The sequence below is a fragment of the Aplidium turbinatum genome, chromosome 18 (assembly GCF_918807975.1).
Source record: "Aplidium turbinatum chromosome 18, kaAplTurb1.1, whole genome shotgun sequence".
Classification (NCBI taxonomy): Eukaryota; Metazoa; Chordata; class Ascidiacea; order Aplousobranchia; family Polyclinidae; genus Aplidium; species Aplidium turbinatum.
The window spans coordinates 7,864,136-7,888,821 of NC_137489.1; the positions used below are offsets into that span (position 1 = coordinate 7,864,136).

General features: G+C 35.8%; 1 protein-coding gene across 1 annotated transcript; it reads right to left on the bottom strand.

Moving 5' to 3' along the window:
• Positions 1–8,221: 8,221 nt before the first annotated feature.
• Positions 8,222–24,479, bottom strand: LOC145787583 (uncharacterized). Its single transcript, XM_082599353.1, has 3 exons — positions 24,228–24,479; positions 12,817–13,004; positions 8,222–10,255 (listed from the first exon to the last, which is right to left on the bottom strand). The coding sequence occupies exons 1-3, from the start codon at positions 24,397–24,399 to the stop codon at positions 9,551–9,553; spliced, it is 1,065 nt and encodes a 354-aa protein (XP_082455479.1). The 5' UTR covers positions 24,400–24,479; the 3' UTR covers positions 8,222–9,550.
• Between the last annotated feature and the right edge of the window lie 207 nt (positions 24,480–24,686).

Below are 24,686 nucleotides of genomic sequence, written 5' to 3' on the forward strand. Positions count from 1 at the left end.
CAACACCAAGACATAAACAAATTTTAGTCCAATGCACCATGCTTGAATATTTTAGGAAAATAGTTTGTCATATGCTAATGGGGCTAGTTGGAAAATAGTGGGTGGGGTTAGTTGGAAAATGGTTTGATAACGGCATGACTATGTAGTATGATACGAGTATATCGTCGTGGTATGATAATGAGTAGTATAAGCTCCAATGTACTTGTTTTAAGCAAACATATATTGTAAAAAATTAATTTGAATAACTTGAAAAGTGTTATATATACGGCATCACAAGTTTTAACAATGCGTTTATTAAAAAATGTTTTTACGATGATTAGGTGTAGAATTCATTGCATTTTAATTTTAAAGCAAGTAAACATATTTGCTTACAACCCCATGTAAATGTTTGTTGGTTGAAAAAATTGTATCCAGTTCATTAGTGGGCATTAAACTGACGTTTTTCAACTAACCCCAGGCATGGGGTTAGTTGAAAAATCAATTGTATGTTTGTTTATTTTAAATTTTCATTAAAAGCTGAATTGACTCAATACTTATTTTTGGTTGTATGATAGAGGACACCATAGATAATAATTTAAGCCGCTTCAAGTTGTCGGGTTATGCACCAATTGTTTTAAATTTCACTTTAAAGAAAAAACTTTCCGACTAGCCCCACTCTCCCAAATATTCTGCACAGGGCCCGAAATACCCTAAGACCGGCACTGGGCACTGACACCTCCTTTCTGCTGATAGAAAGAAAGTGATAACATGTATACAGCAATATTTCCATTAACTTTTGAAATGTGTGTGGTAGTCTAAAGGCTGAGGGAGATCTAAGCAGGCCTAAGTAAAATGTCCACCTACCATTTGTCGGTGTGAAAGATGTAATGCAAAGCAGGGTTACGGAAATGATTGCTTCAAAGCTTTTTCTCATCATTTTAAAGAAATTCTTTTGAGGAAAATGTCACCTTACACTTTATTACATAAGACAGCATATGTCGTTTACAATTAACAATATTTTTCGGTGCAACATTGATTTCGCGCTTCCTAATCTCTATAAAAAATTACAAAAGATTTTTTCTTAATTAAAAAGAATTCAGTACCTTCTCTTCTCTGGTACCTTCTCTTAGTAAGCTAAGTGCTTGCTAGGCAAAGAAAGTGTAGTAGGTCCAAGCTACTACACTGTATATGTAACCTACACTACAAAGTACCGTTTCTTACAACCATTTTTAGGAAAAAAGCTTTTAGGCGGTTAACTTATACTAGTATACCTTAACAGCAAAATAGTTTGGACAAACAAGTCTTTTATTTTGACATGGGTAAAATCGTGAAAGTAAATTAGAATTCAACGCTTCGTATACCACCCGAAATACATCTTTATAAAATACTAAACCTTCAACTTAGTTTCATATTAATCTCAACCGAATTCAAACAGAAGTCTGTTGCTGTAGCTCAATCATGCACTAACATTGCTCCCTTTAGCTGGCTGGAAATGCTGCGTTAAGGTGCGAACTTATGACCATGCCATCTTTACCAGCTCAGTGGTCGCCTTTAGTTCTTTTTTAGTCTGGTGCTGAGGTCTGGATTTGCTTCCAGGTTGGGTCATACCAAAGACTAAAATTGGTACCGATTGCATTCTTTCTTGCATAACTCAGTGATTATAAATTGGGTGATGAAGTGGTGACATCGTAAATATAATACAAATTTGAAAATCTAAAGGATGCTAAAAGACCTTAGCGGTTGTAGAACGACAGTAAATATACCATGACATTGTTATTATTATGCCATCCTTGATAAAACCATCTCCAGCAAACCGAACAGAATGCGTAGTCTACAAGTAGAACTAGATCACTGGATAAAACTTTCTTGACAGGCCTTGTCGTCATTTTATTTTCATATTTCTGATATCAATTCTCATATCTACCCGTGATACCACACCAATTTAAATCTATTCTTTTGCTTACTGTACTTCGTCTGTGCTAATAATAAGTTCTGCTTAAAGAACTTATTTCGTGTTTTACACAAATGTATTCAAAACTATATTCATTTATTAAATGTTTTACTTTTTTGTAATGAAGCTGTATGCAACAGTGCTAACACACAAACCTTATGATGTTGTTTAGCTTATTTCACCATTACCTAAATGGTGAAAGCGATGTTCTGATAAATCAGAAGGAATAGGTCTTGAAATGTGTTTACTTGACTGTAGCATAACATATTTTTCTAACCTTTTCTTGCCCTGTAGCCTACATGCGATTTCCTTGATGGACCTAAGTTGTTTACATGCCGGTACACTACACAATGCAATATGCTACGCATCTTCAAAATGCAAACACTAACCAATCATGACCAGTGTGGACGATATCGAGAGCGTTGGCAAGAGTTACGATGCTGTTGTTCAGTTGTGACACGGCAAATCGGCAGGAAACAACATAACTTGCTCTTTATATCTGAAGTAGAGCCTCATCGTAGCTGCAGCCTCGTGTGAAGCAATCATCGAGTTTATGACTAGAACAACTTTTACTACTGGACGCTAATTAATTATTTGCAACGGCATTGGTTGGGGACAGGCGCGGATCTAGGAGTTTTTTTCGGGGGAGGAAGAGCAGAAAATTTAAAAATCAATTGAAAAGAAATAAAAAGATAAAACAGACATGAACAACGATGCCACGACAAATAAGATATGCTATAAAATAGACATTAAAAAAGCCATTTTCATCAATTGTGAATGTTTAAAAAATAAATTTTGCTTGAATAAAAATTACTAAGCATGCAAAGTAAACTTGAAATCTGGTTTAAAACCCTGTATGTAGTCTCCATGACCAATTGAATATTTGTATGTTTGCAGGCATATACGGTAATTGATTGAAATTATAATGAAGACTAAAAACTATAAAACAGCCATTCAAGGTGTCAGATTGTTCCACTGACGTCATTTGGTTCAGCGTTGGTTTCAGCTGAGTCAACTCCAACAAATGTTGCTATTAAAATGTATTTGAAGTTGTATGAAAGAAAATAACGGAGTCTGATCGATGGATAATTTTAACCATAATAATAAAAAATTATCCCCCCCCTTCCGGGATAAGTTAAGTCCGCCGTGGGACTAATATAAGCTGTTTAGAAGCATATCAAACCATTTTATGCGGAAACATACAATTCCTCACAAAATATCGGAGGGGCCCGGGCCTCCTGCCCCTTCCATAAATCCGCGCTTGGTTGGGGAATACATAAAAAAAAATTAAATGCATCATAAAATTGTAGAAGGATTGAAAGATAAATAATTTTTACAACAACATAGCCTACGATATGCGATACTGTACACTGGTCTGGCACCTTGGGATTAATCTATCAAAGAAAGGAGTTTCTGCGAAGAAAAACGTTTCTCAGCTGTTTTAATTTCTCGTTTGAATAATTTAGGTGGTTGAGTGAAGAGATATTTTTTGTAAATGATTTTATGATCCCTGCAATATCCGATTTTGCGCTGTCGACGTAGCCTACTTGGAGCAAATGTTTATACTGCAACAAAGCAAACACCCTGTCAAAACTGCACTGTGCATAGTCTGTATTTATGAATGCAGTTAGAACAACAATACGTTTATGCATACCTTCAACAATAAATGTTTCTAAATTTAAAAAACAAAATAGGTAATCTGACAAAGTACAGTTTTTTAAAGTAACTTATTGAACTAGCGTATACTTTTCAAGAAATGCAGATTTACTTGCAACAGGCTATAGGCTACACCCTTTTTCGACTTATTGCTTTTGTCTCAGTTGATTACACAATGCTCAATTATATCTCCCCTCAACAATACAATGCACTTTGTCAGCCTTTACACATTCAATAAACCAAAGCAACGTATCGGACAGGTATAGCTTCCGTCTCTTTTCTGAGTGTTAGAAGATACGTAATGCATATGCGTCTGTTGCAATCTTACTTGCATGAGGTATAAAAAGACACTGGTTTTGTGACGCATTAGTTCTTTTGTTGTAGCATAAGTCTTGCACCCAACGTAATCAGATGACTCCGATTTCGATGTACGTCCCTGACGTCATGAAAATCAAAGGGTTTGTATGAGAATATTATAAGAATTTTATCACTTTTAGAGCTCAAAGTTTAACGTAATATTATTTTGGCTTACATGTGATGGGAATTTAAGTCCAACTCCATGGTTTCCTTCTAGTGTATTAGCCGTTGTGTGTTGGTAGAATACAAGGCCTTGTGACCACCATCTCACTCCCCTCCCCGAAATCCACTAGTGGACTTCTATATTTAGTGATTGCTTTTAAAAATAGGACCAGAAATCGTTTAGGGCGGCAAACTATTTCACTGTGGGGGGGAAAATTTACCGTACATTCACTATTTTAGCAAAAATTAAGCAACTGTTAGGCTAAGATTTTATAGAAAAAAATAGTTAATAGGCGATGACAATAAGGCAGAAGGCTATTAAAAAAAAGTTGGAGAAGGACCAGAGTTTTAACAAAGTAAAGTTTATAATATGAATGAACTATGCAATGCAAAGCTTAATGTCCAAATAAATGACACGGAAAAGGAGTGTGGGAGGCTGGCCCCCCGGAAAATTTTGACAAATATAATTTTGTTTTGGTCACTTTTTAGGCATTTTTAGGAGGAATAATTTTTTTTATCAACATGCACACTTTGTATGTAACTAAATTTATCAAATTAAAATTGGATTGGGGTAGAAGTTTTGCTTGAATGTAAAGTTAGCCTACCATTTCAAATCTTATTCACAACCACACAAGGATGTCAATAATTTATTTCTTGAAAGTTTTTATAGCCTAGTGTGTTGTAGCCTTTCAGCAGGCTAGAACTTCGAAAATTTCACAGATAACATTTTCATGTCATAATCTATCTCGATTCACATTGCAATTTATCCATTTAATTTCTTTTAATTAACTAGGCTATTTGAGTAAGCACTGCCATGGACTTCTAAATAGTAGAACCTGGACTGGACACGCAGTGGACAACATGAGGCCAAACAGTTGGTACAACAGTTGGCCAACAGTGGGCCAACAGGGTTGGTTACTTGGCTGTTGGCCCACTGTTGGTCAACTGTTGTACCAACTGTTTGGCCTAATGTTGTCCACTGCGTGTCCAGTCCAGGTTGGCACTGCTTACTTCGAAATACTGCGTCATTTTGTTAGTTTTTTTTTAAACACAAAAACGTGTTACTCCCTGAATCCATAACTATGCATGCCCAATATTGCTGAGATGAAAGAAACGTGGTTGAGGGAGCAAAGTGAGCGAATATTTTTAACAAAAATGGAAAAAAATTGTAAACTTTAAAGCTGAGAAACGCTGCTCAAACTAAATATGAGTGGGCCCCTAGTTAGAGGTAAGCCTCCAGTCGGGGCTTTGGAAAGCAGTAAATACGGCCTTGCATGATTAAATATAACCTTTGCATTACATCCATCATGTCATTTCATTGCCAAGGCATTGTTTTGAAATATCACTTACTACTCCAGGGTCACTTCAAGATTATTATTTTTGTATTGGAATATTCGTAAGCGGTTAGTACTCAAGATATTTTATTTCAAGAGCGTTGTTGGCATAATTGGGTGGGCATAATTGCTAAAGGAAAAGCGTCAGAGAGAAAGGAACTGGCCACCCTATATACCCTCCTTAGTGCCGAAGGATTGGTACAATGTGAGAACTTTATCTTCTCATATTCTGCACTTGGAATGGGACCACCTAAACTATAGGACCACCTGTACCAAAGACTTTCACGAACCCCTCCAGAAGTAATGCCTGGCCGCGGTTAAGAAAAACTACTTTTTTAAGTTGTAACATTTTTCATTGGGGATTAGTTATAAACTGGTATTACAAATACGTCTATAAGTCATTCTTTTATTGATCCTAAAGCGTATGTACATCCTAACGCTAATGAAAGTCTAGTTAGATCACACACTAAAAACCTTCATGGAAGTTACAAATGGTCTTGACCATGGGTGAAAATGCTGAAAAAATGTGTCCGTTCCACAAAGAAGTTTGAAACTATTATGACACGAAAACAGCTTTCGTGAAAAACAAACGTTTAAAACAATTAAAATATTTAAAAAAATCATGTCCTTTCGAGCGTTGTAGCCTACTGCGGCTATTACCACTCGGCCGCACTGCCAATCTCACGAGCATTTACTATATAATTATACTATCAATTCTAAACTTAAATAAAAAATTTAATTTATTAAAAGGACAGAGTGAGTTCTTCAACGTCACCTTTTTATTATCATTTTAAGATAATTATTCTCTTGACATTTGTTGGTTGTTAAATCACTCAGACTCTCGGCTACTGTGATCACAGCAGCCCCGATTTGTAAATAGGATCACACATGGATCACTAGAGGGGGTCATGGATCACACATCACCATTTATGTAGTTGACAGCATACTGAAACCAATTTCAAAAAGTTGTTTATTCAATTTTCTATTGTTGTTTGTTTTACCTTAAATTAACCTACGTTTTCGCTGTTATATTTGTTTATTGTGACGTGTGCCGTATTTACTCGTGTCTCATACGTGTCATCTGTATGAGCCACTACATATATGAATGCGTCAAACGTTTTCCACCTAAAATTACGACATTAACTCCCAGCACGTTAGCTCGGTTTACTTTGCGTCAACAACTGCTGCTGCACTTTTCCTCAAGGCCGGATTTACGTATACCCTACATGTCAGTTAGGTTTTCAATTTTTTATAGCTTACGACAGATACTAAAACTTTTGTGACACATGTAAAAAACTTCGCAGTGTCAAACCATTTCAGACAAAATTATGCACTTTACAAAGAACTTTGTGATGGGTTATGTGACTGAAAGTGAGACAGCTTTGTGGACTTGCGAGACCCAGCCAGGAAAAACAATTTTGTTAAGGACTGGCAATAAGTTTTTTTACATGTGAGCGCTACCGACTTGTTTTGCATAGAATAATTTTTACAAAATAAATAAATTTGCTGTAAAAATCCTTACACCTCACACTCAATCTTAGCGAATCGTGTAAAATTTAACAGCACTTGTAGCCCACCGTCCATAATTACATTTTAAATGAATTTTATGTGTGCTTTTCTTCTAAATGTTACGGAATTTGTGTGCCATTTTTTCGATATATGTGTTTAACTTTTTTCAGTCAAAATGCTGCATTATAGAAGCATATCTTTGTACAGTGTAAGTGCGCTTTTCGATCTCGATACGTGAATGCAATAGATTTTTAATGTATAGAAATACAAACACTTATTTTTAAAACTATTTCAAAACAAAACTTCATTATAAAACTTTTCATCAAATCTTCTTATGATTTAACTGATGATACGATTAGGATGCGTAATGTGATAAAATATTTAAAACAAAAGTAGATAGTATCACACTAAGTCAGAAAAATCAGTTTATTTATATGCTACTTCAAACTATCTTATCTTCAAACATGTCATCCAATCTAAACTGTCACATTTAGTATTTGAAATAACCGAAAAACGCTGGATCAAATAAATATGGGTGGGCCCCTAGCCGGGGGTGTGGAAAGCGGTACATGCTGCCTTGCGTGATTTAAGCTATTAAATATCGAGCTTCTGTAGCAGTATTTTAGGAGTATTCTTTTTCTATAAAGCCAAAAAGACTAGAAAGGAGTGGGCCCCTAAACAGCCGTGGGCCAATCCGGGTTAGAGGGAGCGGGTAACACGGGCCCCAGGTGCATCGTCACTGCACTGACAGTCGTTTTACAAACATTTCATATAGTTTTTGATTTATTACAGAATAATGCTTCAAACAAATCAACTGCTTATACGCTTCATAAAAACAACAAACAGGAATTTGCGGAGCATCTCGCTGAAGTTGTATGGTATGGTCTACTAACTACATGATAGATGTTTGGTCGAAAGCTAAAAGTCAGCTAATTGTTACACAAGAAAAATCACTAACCAGCATAAACTCCAAACCAAAAAACATCAAAATATTTTTAAAGACTTGGGTGCCATATTTTCGCACAAAGTTTATTGTCTTAGCGGTAAATTAAACAAAATAAAATTACTTTTTTGATGTGTTACACTGGCTGCTTCTGTCATAATTAAATGTAAAAGACACTAAAATACACGAACAAGGTATCAAAAACAAATGGCTAGATAAACATAGAAGTGTCACAAAGTATACCAGGCCAGCGCAGCTGACTGAATACGTGGTGACAAGCTTTTGTGTAACCATTTTTTTTTGCGATATAAATAATTTACAATCAAACAACCAGAATAAACCGAAAAAAAAAAACACTACAGTACAACAAACATAAGCAATATTTTAAACAAATTTGTAAATTTGTTTTAAAGTGGTCTGTAAAATTTACTGCATTGCTTGAAAAAGCTGAGTCCATGCATTGAACAGGCTACTGTAAGCTTTGGATTACATATGTTTAACTTATGCTAAGAAACTATCCCGATTATAAGATGATGGAAGGTTGAACCTCAAACTAAGATGAGCTTTTACAAGAAGCTTGAACCAACGACTTCAGCACATTCACAAGGGTTTGTGCTTCAAATGTAAAAGTCACACTAAAGTTAACAGTTTGACGTTTCTGCTTGCTTGTGTAGTTCAATCAGTTTCCTGAACAGAGTTTACTTTTAAACACATCCAAAAAACGGAGCTTGATCCGCAAGGAAAAATTTTAATGCGGAAAAATTCTCGTGGTGGTCACAAGTGTTTCTTATTTAATTGTCATGGGGCAATGCGATTGAACAAGAACTAAAATTGAAATCATGATACTGATTGGTAGATTGTGCTCAGCCAGCAGATCTTTGAGCCATTGATTAACTGGATTATTTTTCATCATCGAAGTCTACGCCGAAGGAGGCACTTGTATCTTCAATTTTTTACAAAATACACTTCGCCAAATCAGCAGCTACGTAAAATGTGCAAAAGAGATGTCTCAACGAATTAAAATCACAAAATATATAAACAGTTTTTGCGAAACAACGGGAAAATATTAAATTAATTGCTTAGAAATTGTTTTAGGCTAAAAGTGTCAATAGAGCAAATTTGCTAACCAAATATTGTCAATCAGTTTTGAAATAAATTTTGCTTCTGAGAAGAAAATCGGACAACCCAACCTCCCGGACGATTAAACCATTTTCAACTTGATGACCCCCCTTTTTTTTTACAACTTTTCTATTCTATCCCAGCCACCCGCTTAATTGCAACAATTTGACGTAGGCTAATTATGATGGGATCGTATTGAAACGCGGACTGCAGGAGCGTTACATAGAAATTGTTAGACTGAAGGAGCGACGTGTAATCGCCGTTACTCATTGTTTTTCACTGGCATAATATAGCCTAACATGTTTTAAAGAAAGCTATTGACCACATTGCCCAGCCTTGCCAATTCTTCGCCAAAATGGAATCACTCCATCATCGATGATTTGATTTTAACAACAGAAGTATGGACGTGTGATTTTAGCTGTCTGTTTCATTTTCAACCGAGAATAGCAGAACGTTCGTCGAACATACATGTGTTCATGGAGTTTTCTTTCAGAATGAACTTCAATTATTATCTACTTCACGATATACTTTAAATTTTCTTCATTTTAAATATCCTGAATCACCCAAACCTCTGTGATCCAAATGTTGAGGCTGATGCATACTTTGATCTGTCTCTGTCCCAGAGTACCAAAAAGAAGCGGACATCATAGAAGGATGATGTACACCTTGATGGTGCATCGGATTACCTCCCATATAACCTGACATTTGGTGTCCTTCTGCACCTATAGTCATAGAAGGAAGGGAACCATTGCTCAGGGGGTATGATGGCATCATTCCAGGGCTGCCATTTGTTGGAGAAGACATTTCGGTTTTCAAGGCGGCATTATGATGTGTCAGGTTATGGCGGTAGGGATTCATTGTGTGTGGAGATGGAGTGGCAACCCCTGTCGTGTGCGGTGACGCCATTGCGCCTTGGGTGGGTGATAGTGCTGATGCAGGGGCCGGTGATGTTTGTTCATCTGCGGGGGGACTCCAAGACTGCTGTCCAACCAATCCACCTGAAATTCCTCCTCCAATCATAATCTGCTCCCCATTTGCGCTTCCCGGAGTTCCTTGGTCCGATGACACAGACGCTTGAGGCACAGATGCCATCATCGGTGACGTAATTGACAAAGGTGAGCCGATATTGTTGTTGGTGTTGCTGCCATTACTTCCGGGTGACATCAGAGGGTTGTCCTTGTCATGAATGCCTTGCTTCATTAGCTTCTTGCACTTAGATCTTCGGTTTTGAAACCAAATTTTCACCTTAACAATACATGACATTTAAAATTTTTATTACCAACTGCAATTATAGCAGCGAAATTATGCAAAACACCCCTAATTGTTGTTATCTTTATTTAACAGTCTAGCACAACAAAAGATATTTATTCTGGTATGTATTTCAGATCGATGAATTGAGCTCATAATTTGTTTAATTTGCTTCTAAAAACTCATGACGCATTAATGAATGTTTTTGCATGTAGGAAATCTACTTACAAACAACAAAATCGTCCAATAAAGCCTTTTAGGCTATCATCGCTATGTACATGAAAGATTTTGGGAACGATGATGTACATTTTCAAAGTTTATCTTCATACGTAAAAACGATATGTAGTGATGATAGATTCGCAAAAAAAAAATTGATAAAGTCATATGTTAAGCATAACTATCATTGGACAAAATGATAGTCAGGTTGAGTGGTAGGCTACAAGCCTACAAGTACTCATTAAAATCTTGTGTTTGACGGCGTGCTGAACAACGAATCCAAGTAATCACGTTTCTTTTAAAAAAACCTGGCTTTTAGATCGCCTTCTGATTGGCTGGTGTTTTTATGACGTATGAAATGTTGTCTTTCCTTAGTTTTTACACGGCTGTGTTTCTATTGACAGCTTGCGGCTACCCTACCTTACTTTTGCGTAAATATTAAGACAGCTACTTTTCAAAACTAGTAATTTGAAAAGCAAATTGATAGATACGGAAAACGGCCAGCCCATCTTGTGTCGCACTGTCTGTGACGTAAAAGTGCTTCAAAATCGAAACACAGCAGTGACAAAACCTAATGTAGTATCAAACAATTAATTAGTAGAAGTGCATAAAGCACATAATTCACTGATACTCCAAACAATGAATGTGACTTAGCACATTGGGCTAATTACGAATTTTGAAAATTAAACTACAAAATTTAAACGCCGTTATTATTTTTAGTTAAATATTTTTTTTCATCTTTTCTACAATAAAACATAATGTCTAACTTGTACTTCTTTTGAGTGCGTGAAGTTTACAATTTATTTTCAAAGATGTAGCAGCTTCAAAACCAACAGCTTGTAAGATTGTGTGATATTTTGATTAATAACTTTCCTATTGAACAATTAGCTTTGTGTCCAAACGACAAATTACATTGCAGGCAAAGTAAAAATATTGCAGAGTTTTTAAATTCGCATTTTTCAAACTTTTTTCTTATTGCGGCACCATATATCCTTCGGCTTTTTGAAATTAAGTTGCATAAAGTGACGTATAGTTGCTTGGGATTGTCTAAAAATCTCTCTGTAATTTTTTTTTTTAATGTAGCGTCCGTAACAATGAAGTTTGTTATCATGAGCACAATGACGCAACGAGCACTTGAATCTATGACAAAATTAATTTTGTTTTTCAAGAGACCTTCATTTAAAACTCCCTACACCGTGCAATTAATTTAGGCCGGCAGTGGTTCAAGAGAGCTGTTGTGACAACAGTACAAAAATAAAACAATTACGTGAGCTTTTTTTAAATAAAAATAACAATTTTGTCTGTCAGTTGAGCAAGATGGCGTGTCATTTCATTTGTATCTTTTTCCAATTGAAAATGCCGCATTTAGACAAAAATATTTTACCGTTAGGTGGAAGCAGAGTATTTGAAAAACTGCAATTTTCAATAGAAAAGTGTCTTTTTATCACGTATTGTCGACAAACTTGCTAATCTAACAGTATCATTGCGGTAAATACTTCGATTAATTAAAAAGCTAATCATATTTATGTTTTAATTTGCGATTCAATATTTTATAATTACGACTGCATTATCACTTAACGCAAAACGAAATCATTTTTAAAGCGCCTTTACGTTATCTGCTATGACAGCCATTTTGTGATGCACTTTTATATTTCGGATTTCAGATCGTGTGCCCTTTGTATCAACTGCCTGGACGTGTATGCGACGAACCGTGTTTATATCTTCAAAGCTAACAAAGTTAGACTGGGTGAAATCCTTAAAATTGCTACAGTTTTATGAATAATATTCCTGAGTCGCAAGCGAGCTTTTTGCACAGAATCGTTGAAAAGCGAGTAGTGAGTTTTGTAAGTAAAAATGTTTCTTTGTTTATTTTTTCCCTATTTAACCAGTTCTCTCCCTAATCTAAAAGGATAAGACAGGTGAATGCAATACCAAGAAATCTATCCTACGAACATATTTAGTCATTTCTTTATCCATTTTGAGGCTGCTCGGTATCCAATTAATAGATTAAAGTATTTTTAAGAGGGTAGAATAGATTTTTTACCTTTTACGTACTAAACCCTCAGATTAAAAGTAAACTTTTCCTATTCCAATTCAACGAGCTTTGGGTCTAATTCAAATATATTAAAGTATAAAAAAATATAACAAAAATAGCAGTAGGCGTACAATAAAGAGAATGCAATATTTATTTGTTTTGTAGAATGTTTAAGTTAGGATATTTTTTTACTTGAAGCCAAAGCACTATTGAAAAATCTACAGGGACCATTAAAAATGCTTTTTTGTTGTTAAGTTAAGTCTAAGCTTTAGCGATTTGTTAAAATATTGTAACTGAGTTTTTTTACCTGAGTTTGTGTTAAACCAAGAGTCGCTGCTAATTCAGCACGCTCGGGCAAGGCGAGGTATTGTGTCTGCTGAAACCTCCGGTTGAGAGCTTGGAGCTGCAGGCTGGAGTAGATGGTGCGCGGTTTGCGCATCTTTTTCTTCTTTCCTTTTCCCAAAATGACATCATTGCTCATCACATGTCCGCTTTCTGTTTAAAACAATCATCAAAAATGATCACTCAATACGTTCATGGTTTTTCTTTTTTTTTATGGTTTGCTATTTCATTTTAATCTTCAAATAAATCAAGCAACAGAAAGAAACAGACTTTAAAGTTTACATCCTGTTGTAAAAATGGGGTTAATTATCATAAGAAATAAAATACTTATTCCAAATTTTGATAATACCTATGCCTATATTTATGCCAGTAGTGAAGAATACTTGCATCAATTAATTATTTCATGTTGCTATTAAACTACTGTACACAAACTCATTTCAATTTCACTAATACAACATTCTCATCTACTGCCCCTTAAATGGCAATATTTTACAGGTTAGCTATGCAATCACTTATATTGCAATGGGGATAAGAGGATATTTGTGTGGAGCAAAGTAAATTCTATTTACTTCATTGTAATAATATTGGTTTCCAATACCTTGACTTGAACATAACCAGCTCCTTGATAACATCAATGGCTCAAACTAAGATAGGACTATAATTGTTGCCTCACTGTAACAAAAAGTACTGACAAATTCCCACCAATGATTTTAGAAAAGGTCATTACATGACAGTTTTGTGGAGATGCTCAAGATAACATGTTGATAACGCTTCGACTCTCTCGATGATGTTAGCAAAGCCAAAGTTGAGAGCCACAGTATTTTTTTTTTAAATTGAAATTGATACATCGTGGATTGATCGTGACCGTGTAAGGTGGGTTTCGTCTCTGAACGCTGGCGTTATTATATTGTTTGATAAGATCTTAAAATATTTGCCTGATATTGGCAGCAATGAAAATTGATATATTTTTATAGGGCAAATTGTTTCGGACATTAAAAAAAGATTCTCAAGTTATCGCAACAATGTTACATGATAGTTCATGTATAGATGAACGATAAATACGCCTTTTAAGCAAAACTTTCAAAAACAACAGTCACCAGACCCACAAATAAACCTATTAATTTTTCGTTGTAAGTGATAGCGCATAAGATTTCTGATGTGTTTTTAACAAATCCTGGTACCCTATAAGATGTTTTTTATGGGAATAATTCTTTTTTATAGGAAAGTTCATCCATGTACATTATAGACTACATATTTTTTTGCTGTGAATGATATATCACAGTATGTTATAAAGTCATCAACACTGTATGTTTTTGAAACATCTATAAAAAGTATTCTTTCCTTTCCAGTGTTATCAAGCATTTAAACGTGAAGCTTGATCTTTCTCTCACATGGAAGAGTATTAGAGTTCTTCAAAACGAAATTTTTTGGTCAAAATAAATGACAATATATAAAAAGAGGTTTTACACAACACAAAACGAAATTCATCAAAAAAGAAACAATTTGAAACAAAATCAAGGCGACTTACTTTCGCGTCGAAACGAAACAATTCGAAATAGTTTTTCTTTAAAACGATCCTAGTGATAATGTGTTATCTCGAGTAAATAGGAATGAATGAAAATGTAATTGAGAATGAGTCAAAACTCTTCTTGTCGCTTGCACATTTCAATTGCTCAATTCATTCAATGATTTGTTGAAGTAAAATCCATTATAGCTCAAAAAGACCATCGGCAACAATTTTTTTAAATTGCACTGTGACATCACAGATTTTCTTGCTATGCAGTCACAAAAGTTTTGTTTTTCTGCTTTCTCACAAGGCGTTCTGACTGACGACAAAACGACCGCGGTATGTTCGTGCGAGTCCTTATCCAACCATGCCCCCCGGCCTAAGCCGCCCGTCGTAAGTGCATATTAACTCTCTCAATTCAAGCCGTGCAGTACGGATGCCACGGCCTTTTTGCACTTGACTTAATATCAGAACTTTTTTTCTGTCTATAAAAACTTGAGCATAAACCAAATAAATCCAAAAAACAGCATTGGAAAATGTCAGATCCATCAGTGCGCGAGATGCAGATGCTTATCAAGTGTATCTACTGCTTTCTTGTTTGTTTATTTTCAATGTTAAAACTGTCCTTGTAAAAACAATAATTGATATTGATCCACAATGGCGAAACTACCAGACTCTACTCACAATAAAATTCTAGATACAGATCAATTAAAAAGAGCTTGTAGTTTTAATTTAATAAATCTTAAGAACGGTTTTTGTAGCGAATAGGCTACAAGTTTCTGAACGCAAAACGCTATTATTACAGTCATTCAGTGTTTGACATCATAATACCATTTTTTTTTTAATGTGGCGTAACCGCTAACGCCATATTCTCACAAGACTTCTAATATTTCTGATAGCCCATTCATTAGAAACAGCTTGGGCTATTTTTACACGCTCCATGCCCTAACAACGTACCAAAAATAATTATCCATTCAATCTCAACTGCGATATGGATACGTCCAATACAATGTGACTAAACTAATGGGATATGTATGACGTTATGGTTATAAGTATTAAGTTAAGTATTCAGCTTAGCCGCGGTCTAAAGTTTATATAAATGCATAAAGAGAAATCACTCCGCTTTGATTATGAAGCATAAACTTCAAACGTACCGCTTCACAAGTTTTGTGTTTACGCCTGCTCAGAAAACAGTTAAATGCCAGTTGACAGGACCGTTTTTATGTGACACGTCAGGCAAAAAAGTGACACTGCTCTTTCGACTGTAACCCCAGACTTTTCGGTAATGGTTAACGTCATAATGCAAAGACTAACCAAAGACCATGTCCATTGCATTTTTAATTGATATTTTAAAACAATTGCTTTAATAAGCTTGTGATAAATTGAAAGGGATAACGCGGATCGGCCCTTTTTGTAAAATAAAACTTATTTTACTCCTACTTTACAGCTGGGAGAATAACGCTTTAAACTTACCGTTGTTATGGGTTACTCATAAGTCAAATATTTAACCCTTTAAGCCATAATATTTAAAATTGAAACAGAGGTTTGACCCTTTTATAACCCTTGTTTATCCTTTTTCACCCTGGAAGCTACCTACAAATGTTGTTTTCTTCTCGTTACATTCGAGTGAGTTTGAACTTCCTTATTGCCATTAACAAAGGCCAGCTTGCACAGCGACTTGGCAAAATTGTTATTTGTGTTTGTGTATCGTTATAAAAACTCGATACAGCACTATATGACGGAGATTGTTTTTTAATGTTGCTTACTAGAAATCTGACACCAGTAAAGAATAAAAATCTTGAAGCAATGTAGTCAAACAAACGCAAATTCGTTACTGTCAATTTTCCAATATTCGAAAGCACGGCCAATAATTCATTTCGTTGGTCCGCGACAGAGGTGGCACATTATGTTTTACTTGTACGTCTTTCAAGAAACCTTTTTGGCACTCAAAAAGCAGTTATGTGGACGCATTTTAGTGCAAAACGCGCAAGCTACCTCTTCAGCTTGCCAAAGTGATTCAAAAGGGAGAGTAAAGTCTAACGAGTTTTAAAGTGAAAAAATGTTGCCTGCTCATCGTGTTTCCACATGACCAGCTCCGGTAAACTTTCTAACTTTATCATCTGCGATGTAAATATTGCTAATGGAAAGAACACGTGGCAGGTAACAGACAACGTCGGGAATTAAAACAATAAAAAAACAATAAAAAAATTTCGGTTTCCTGTGTATATTTTACTAAATGTTTAGTATCTGCTAATTAATCTATAGAAAATTGCACAGCCACTACTGTGACGAATCAACAAAGTTATGAAAAGCAATACACAACCCACTTTTGCGGTTTAATCTTTGAGTGCTGATATGACCAGCTTCAGCAGAGTTTTGTTGTTTCCATTCGTTTATTGTTGTTCTGCTTGACAAGTGATTTCTCAAGGTGCAGTTACACATGCGGCCAAGAAGCACAAATTACACCTGAGAGTCGATATGTTCAAAAGAGGGCGGCACTGTAAGCGTTTTTTAAGCGTAGGTGTGGTTTTTACAATCTCATGTTGACATCAAACCGAAAAGTATTTTTGTTGCAATACATTGTTGTTTCGTTGAAGTTATGCTAGCTTTAAACCCTTAACATAATTTTTAACTCTTAGTATCATTCAAGAAATAATCTTCTGGTTGTGTTAGTTACAAATATCAAATTAATATAAAAACAACGTCATTTTTGATTTCCTGATGAGTTTTCCCTTTGACTAGACAGAGAGTTTTGAAAGCAGCATTCTCATCTCAAAGCCAACAGCAACTTCTATGTACTTCACCAAACCAATAATTAGAAGTGGCTGAAAACGGCCTGTCCCGGCCGTTCACTCCGAACCTATCATTACTATTGAAATCCGGATACTGTGCTAAGTCTGTCCACGGTTTACCATGGACATTCTCAGGCTATTTTTCATCGTTAATTTTGTTCTTTTCACGTCTTTTTTATGTTTTCAAGTGTAGTTTTTGTTGCAAACTAAACACAATGATTGACCAAAGCTTCAGGTTACTGACGAATTTTCGATTATAGTCTATGTTGGGATGATGCTGTACCATGGACTATTTAGAAGTCCATGGCTGTACTAACCCCACCAAACCATGTCTCGCGACGTTAAAACAATGCAAAATAAACACTTATGTTAGTTGCGCTTTGCCGCTTTTATAATGCACAAGACCAATTACTTTTGCAAGATAACGACACTTTTCTTGTTTATCTAACTTGATTTCATAATGTGTCGTTGTATACCGAATCGTGAGGCCAAACAAGATAAATTTTGCTACAGTGGGAAATCAACACGTTTCTTCATCATGTTCTTTACCAAATAGGGTAACCATGAAGTGACGCAATGCTACCTACTTGAATTAATGCAATTGAAAGACATTAGAAAGTGGAATATTGCGTTACAAATTTCTTGGTTCTTTGCCCACGCAGTAGTTGAAAAAGCGGTCAAAGTAGGCGTGCAGTGATAAAAATTCCCCGAACAAATCATTCCCTCAATTCGCTTTTCTTTCTAACGTGCTCAAATTTTACTTCGGGCTGTTTCTTCTATGACATTTTGACGTTAGCACACCTGTTACATTGCCTCTAATAGATTGTTTTGGGTGTCGCATAACGAACGCCTAAAATGCTTTCTTGTTCTATCGCTTCAACAGTTCGTTTGAAGGCCGATGAGGTAGGCACGCGGCTGTTGTTTGCGAAATATTCAAGCGTAAATGAGAGGATGTCAGCTTGAAGCGTTTTTGATCGGCAGCGCTTTGATGTCCTAACTTATACCTCAAGTTTACAGAACTCTTCGGTGACTCCCTGCTCCCCAATGCAGAACGGATTAAATTCTAAATTTTCAAAAAATATATGAAAAATATAGCAAAAAGTGAAACCTATAGCTGTTGTGGTGGTTGTGTACAAAACTTTGCATTAGACAAATCAATTCTTTAGGAATTGAAGGCCGATTATACTGTAAACAAAGTGCGAAAAGTTTGCAAATGTTTATGAAGTAAGTAATTGTTGTTAGCGACCTTTCAAATCCCCTTTAACCCAAGTTCTTACGGTGAGTATCACATTTGCACCTGTGTTTTCTCAAATGCTTTGCTTCTTTGCAAAGCGGTCACCACCTAAAAGGAACTTGGCAACGAGTAATCCAGGTGCAGGCAGCATATACAAATTGAAACTGGTGGAAATCCACGTTACAAAGTCTCTTAAGAAATACACAGGAAATAATCAGCAAAATGATCTGCACTGCAACGAAAATTTCAAAATTCAAAACACTGGATTAATTTTCAAAGTAACCTGCGTTGGTTTTTCTCCGAACCCATTTCCTGTATTGATGGACAAGAAACTGCGAAAAAAATAAATCTAGTTGCCCTGGCCAAGTAGACATGCATAATTAAGAACTGTGGCGTGAGAACCTTGAAACGTATGACAAGAAACATGAAATCTGTAGTTTTTTTATCACCAATGTACTGAAGATTTGGACCGTACCTTTGTTACAATCCTGATAAGGCTAACGTAGGCTACAACGAAAAATGTTTCTTTTGTACTAACAACCGTTTGTCACAACTCAGTTTGAAGTAATATTTCAAATTTAAAGGTGTTTTATTTTTCCATGCCCATGTATTTGCACTCGCTATGGAAATTTCGAAAAATAAAATTCAGGAAAATTAATTTATCAACGTGCACAAAAAGATGAGCCAACAGCAATGGTGGAAAAGACATGAAAAAGAAAATCTGTCTGATCCCAACATAACAACAACAGGCCTAAATGCAAAGTCAGAGCTTTCAAAAGAAGCATTGCTCATTTAAAAGATTTTATATGTGACATCAGGACCTTTTGAACAAGTGAGACTGCACGGCAAAAATATGAAAATCTCTCTTTTTTGACTCAACCGATCGGTGATTAGTATGATCTGGCTAAAAGCATCAGATCACTTGAGCAACTACTTGATACGTTCATAATCTCTTCGATTTACATCGATAATTACACAAAGCCACAGTAATTCGTGATCATAAACACACTTTTGGAACTTGCGGTAGTGGCTTGCGCCCGGTAAATAGCTTGTCATTTCAGTTAACCTTTTTTAAAGCCAAAAAAAAAGTTTTCGAAATCTCACTCCATGTTTTGGTGCGCAAAGAGATATAATTGATACCGAACTCGTGGCAACAATGGCCTTAACGAAACTTGGGCAATAATAACAGTGATGTTTCAAAATAAAGAAATAATTACACAACAAAGAATTAAGTGTAAGTTTGCGAATGTGCCAGTGCAGAGCATATGAATCACAGTGTATATTAAAATGAAACCTGAGTATTTTCTGAACTTTCTCCCAACCAACATATGGAGAGAAGAGAAAATGTACGCTTACCCAGAAGGCTCGCTGCACTATAATAACCAGTTGCTTGACCTTGCTTGAATGAAACCACTAATCAAGTCCTCTCAAAAGTAACTGTTTCTAAAAAATACAGATCATGAAAATGCTTTCATTAAAATGAAATTATCCTGTGTGAGCAGAGTGAGCGTGGCACAGATTGCTTCAATGTTGCTTTGGCCTCTTGCTTTAAGATTATGAATGTGGTCGCAAAATCCTATGTTCTCAACAAAATATTTTGTTGACAATTGCAGGTGGCGAAGGTCCGATTGCTTTGACACAACAACAACAACACTTTTATAATATTCCTTGAGAAAACTGTATGCTACGCTTCATCAGCCCAATAAAAAGTCAACTAAGCTTGCTTTTCCATGACACACTAATATTGAAAAGAACTATTTACAATTGCACTCTACTGCATAATTCACCAGTTTACTTACATTGCTGAAGAAATAAAATCATTGACCTCAAAAAAGTGTAAGCTGCATTTAAATAACTTTGCTATTTGTATGATATGTTCAATAGCTGCAGACGCAATGTGTAATTTTGCAAATACAGTTGCATTGCACTTGCAAAGAAGATGTATTACGTCACTGCTTCCCCAATTTAGTGACCATGAGCTTTAGCTGTCGCTTTGTCAAAACAAAATGGCGACAGTGATAAGAGCAAAGCCCAGAGAACAGGATGCAGCGAAAAGAACGTTTTCAATCAAGAAAAAACGTCTCTATTGCTCGAAATATTGACGACAACTGACGAACGACAACTGCAGGAGACAATGGAAGATTTTTAAAATCAGTCCTCCTCGAAAGAGATGCCACATGAAATGACAAAATAAGCCAAACTCTTTTTTAGTTTGCATGAAGATGGCTTAGAAAAATAATGAATGGCTTGTTGCTGACATTCGACCTTCTACTTTAATCTCAGTAGGATACAACAGTTTTGGACGTATTTAAATCTATTTGATACATTACTATAAAGTTACATGTTTTTAACATTTAAATCAACCTAATGAACAGGTGCAAAAGTCACGGGATTAGCTGGTGGAGTGATGCTTTCAACTTTATATTACAGTCGTAGCTGTCCAGCTGTCTATCATTTGGTCGTCTTTTTGGACTAGTGGTCACATTATGATTTAGCTTCTGCTCTGTGTGACGTGTACGTTTTTTTCTCACTTTCATCTTTTGGTAACCAAAAGTAATTTACTGAAGTATTTTCTCTGATAAGTTTACTATTCGCAACAAGGTCATGAAGAGGCCAATGTTTGCGGTATTTCACAAAAGCAACATTTCATGCAATTTTGTTGTACCTACGTAATAGAATATTAATTACAATACGCTTTGCGTATCAACAGAAATAAAAATTTAAAACAGTAAAATAAATGTTAAGAAACACGCCAAGGTTGTTTAAGGCAATTAGAGACTATTAGATTTGTGTCATGCTCTAAAGGAGAGTTGAAATGAGACCAGTAGTGATCTTGAAACAAAATTTTGCATTTTGATCAAAATGTAGGCTACAAGAAAAAAAGACGGCCAGGTTTTACATCATGCAAATGTAGCTTTCCTAGGCCCTAGTCCGACAGGCTTTTGCTAGGCAAGGAATTAGTAATGTGTTATGTTCCTCAAGTAGGTTGCCTGGCTGATTAAAGTTTAAAAGAAATGTTGGATTTAACATACAGTAAATGTATTGGAATCGGGTATCACAATGAATAAAATCACGTAGTTCATTTTATCGAAGTGCATTTTTAAATTTGTAAACACTAAGATCAGGTCAAAGCAATTAGTTTTGAAAATTTGTGCATTTGACCTACACCCGCGTTGTGTTAACTTCAAAAACGTTTAAACAAATAAAAAAAAAAAATCGGTACCAAAACAAATTCTCCCACACATCATCGTAACAGGATTGATCAGGTCACCCAAAAGTCATCATGCCGGGGCAAAATGGTTATTTTTGAATGCAGCTCTAACATCAAAGAGCTCGCATTGGATTCACGTCACAGCCATTGTACAATCTTGAATATTAAATTGCCTGTAATTTTCGTACTCAGCGAAGCGACGCCCATAGAATAAGACGAGCTTTCTCTGAGTAACTTTTGTCATGACATATCTAACCGCAAACTACACAATAGAAAAGCCAAAAAGAAAGGTAAACCACTGATGGTATTATATTAGCTCTGTGCGGAACAAAAATATTTTAAAACGTTATTTTAATGTGAAAGTCCTTAGATCCCAACAATTTCATTTTGTATTGGATTTGAAACGAAAAGAGCCACCAAAGAAACAGAAGAGTTGTCAAATGCAAAGTGTCTGACCCTGTACAGCAACGGTTTGCCGTCATAAGGGTTAGGGTGTCGTTGCAACACCGAGCATTTGAAACAAGCCGAATTTCGTTTGAAACGCTTCTATTGGTTGTATAGTGCTATGCTACCCTAAACGTATTTTCACGAAGAAACCGTCCACCACTATAAATCCCTTAGAATGCTTATAAACCTCCATTGGCACTGGCGTACAGCCTCATTGCGTGTAGGCAACGCTCAACATTTTTGTTTTGAACAAGGTTTTCCTGCCTCAGGCTGAAATATACTTTCAATCATTTTTCTATGTGCCAATACACACATGACACATTGCTTTGAATTGCGACAAAAACAACCATGTAAAACTCTCCTCCGTGAAACAAATCTATCTTCTGTTAAACGATTATCCCAAATTCAAAGAGGAGTTAAACGTTTAGAAAAGCTTGAATTCTTCAGCCAAGAAAGATAATGACTACAAAGTACAAGAGAAATGATAATTTATATAACAAGTGGATTTAAATTTATTCTTTTTTTTTCTTTGAATGATATGATGGATACACTCTGCGAATTTAATAGGTTTATCAGAAGATAATTCAGTGTTTTCAAACCAAAATTTTCATTATTCTTAAATTAATAAAATAATTGTTTTAAATCTTTTTTGAAAGTTTTGTTAATAATTGTTTGACATAGAGGCATTTCAAAATTCTAAAATGACTTGATGACATTAATGGTATTGCAAATCAACACTTTTACAATTTTACTTTGGAAACTCTGATATTATTAGCTGAGATTTTCATTCGTCGAAATTGGAATGGATACAGTTTTAATTTTTTAATTGAAAAACAAGGTTTAAGAACTGAACAGGGCCTGACCGAGCGTTGACTTTCTCTATCCTAAAAAGGGATCGACATCTCTATCCTAAAAAGGGATCGACATGTCGAGGCGGAAGCATTTTTTTTTAAACCGGAATATCGTTGCTTCAATGCACTAAGACTGCTGCAATTCTAACAATTAATGTCTGCAAGGTATGATGATTTTTTTTCAAAGTTGATCGCAGGTTTATTAAGGTGACTGAAGAATACGGAAGCTTTAAGCCACGTATTAGTATTTTGGTTTTTGAACCGTTACGGAAGGTTATATGAGAAAGTTTAATGCCGTTAAGTTAATAGGAAAAGCCCAGGATAACAAGAGCTATGTATCATACTAGCTTTTTGAAAGAAGTTTCTTTGATAGTCAATACTACAGTTTAAAACATAAATCGCAGTTTTAAAGCACCGTTGCTTTGGCGGGGTGCTTTCTTTGTTGTAGAGAAGCCATGCAAAATGAAATCTTCTCACGCAGAATGTGACGTGAATCATTAGAAAGCAACTGAACACCTCTAAACATGGCAACGTCATGAAATCTGTGTTTAGAAGCATTCTCAAGTTTTGAATGAGGAAACCTTATTCGCACGCTTCAAAAATCGAAAACATTAAATTGTGTAAGCCCACGTGTACATCCTACCTGTTTAAGGAGAAAATGATTTGCTTATTATGAATGCATATGTTGCATTTTTTAATATCGTAGCCATGATAACTTACAAGCATGATGTACTGTAGATAGTCACTTGTATTTTTGGAAAAGATAGTCAATTGCACTTTTGGATTAATGTGCTTTTTTTACTAACAAACATGGTCAGAAAACACACTGTACATTTTGATACCGCGATTTGATTTTTTATGAGTCATTCTACAAGGCTCAATGAAATCATTTTGTTAAACAATTTTGTGATTATTTTAAAGTCTGAACTGGCAAACTCGAGACATTCAACCATGGGCCTATATCACCATTTGAAGTTCTTTTTATGACGCACGCAACCCTGGTCCTTATTATAATTGTGAGTCGGTTTCATATAAATAAACATAGAAATCACACATCTCCGACCTTGGCACGCGACCGTCCTTTTTAGTTTTAAGTCGACAATTGGAACACTGCGCAACGATACGGGTCGTGTTTCAATTCTGACTCACAAAAATCTTTCTCTGATTAAAATTTTCTTGATTTTTATGATGCCTTACTTTAAAGAAAGTACGCTTGATATTTATTTAAAAACCTTGTCAAATCGTGCAATGCTTGAAACATTATCTTGGATTCTTTCCCAGTCACATGTACAGTAGCTTAAGTTACGAAATATTAAAAGTAAAGAAATACTGACCTTGATGTAAAACTGAATCTCCCAAGGTTGGACAGTTTTGATATTGGTTCATCAGACTTCCGTAAGAAGAGTGACCAGTGGAGCCATAGGCTGACGAAAATCCATGAAATCCTCCTGACCCTGATCCAAGAGGAGGAGGAGCTGTTGAGTAACCACTAGACGGAGTTTGCATGCTGTGAGCGAGGTGACTAGCATGTGAAACGGGGCTCACACCAGATCCAACGGATGCAGGAACATTTCCGATGGCCTGAATTCCAGGTTGTGCAGACCCATAAGGGGATCCATAGGTTGTTCCTGACATGCCATAACCCCCAGGGTTGCCAAAGCTAGCAGGTCCCCGGCTGCTCCCCAAGTATCCTGATGCTGCAGCAGCGGTTGGTTCGTAGTTGTAACCGTAGGCACTCATTTGACTTTCTGTGTGCTGAAATACACAAAACAGAACGCAAATGTTAAAAGCTT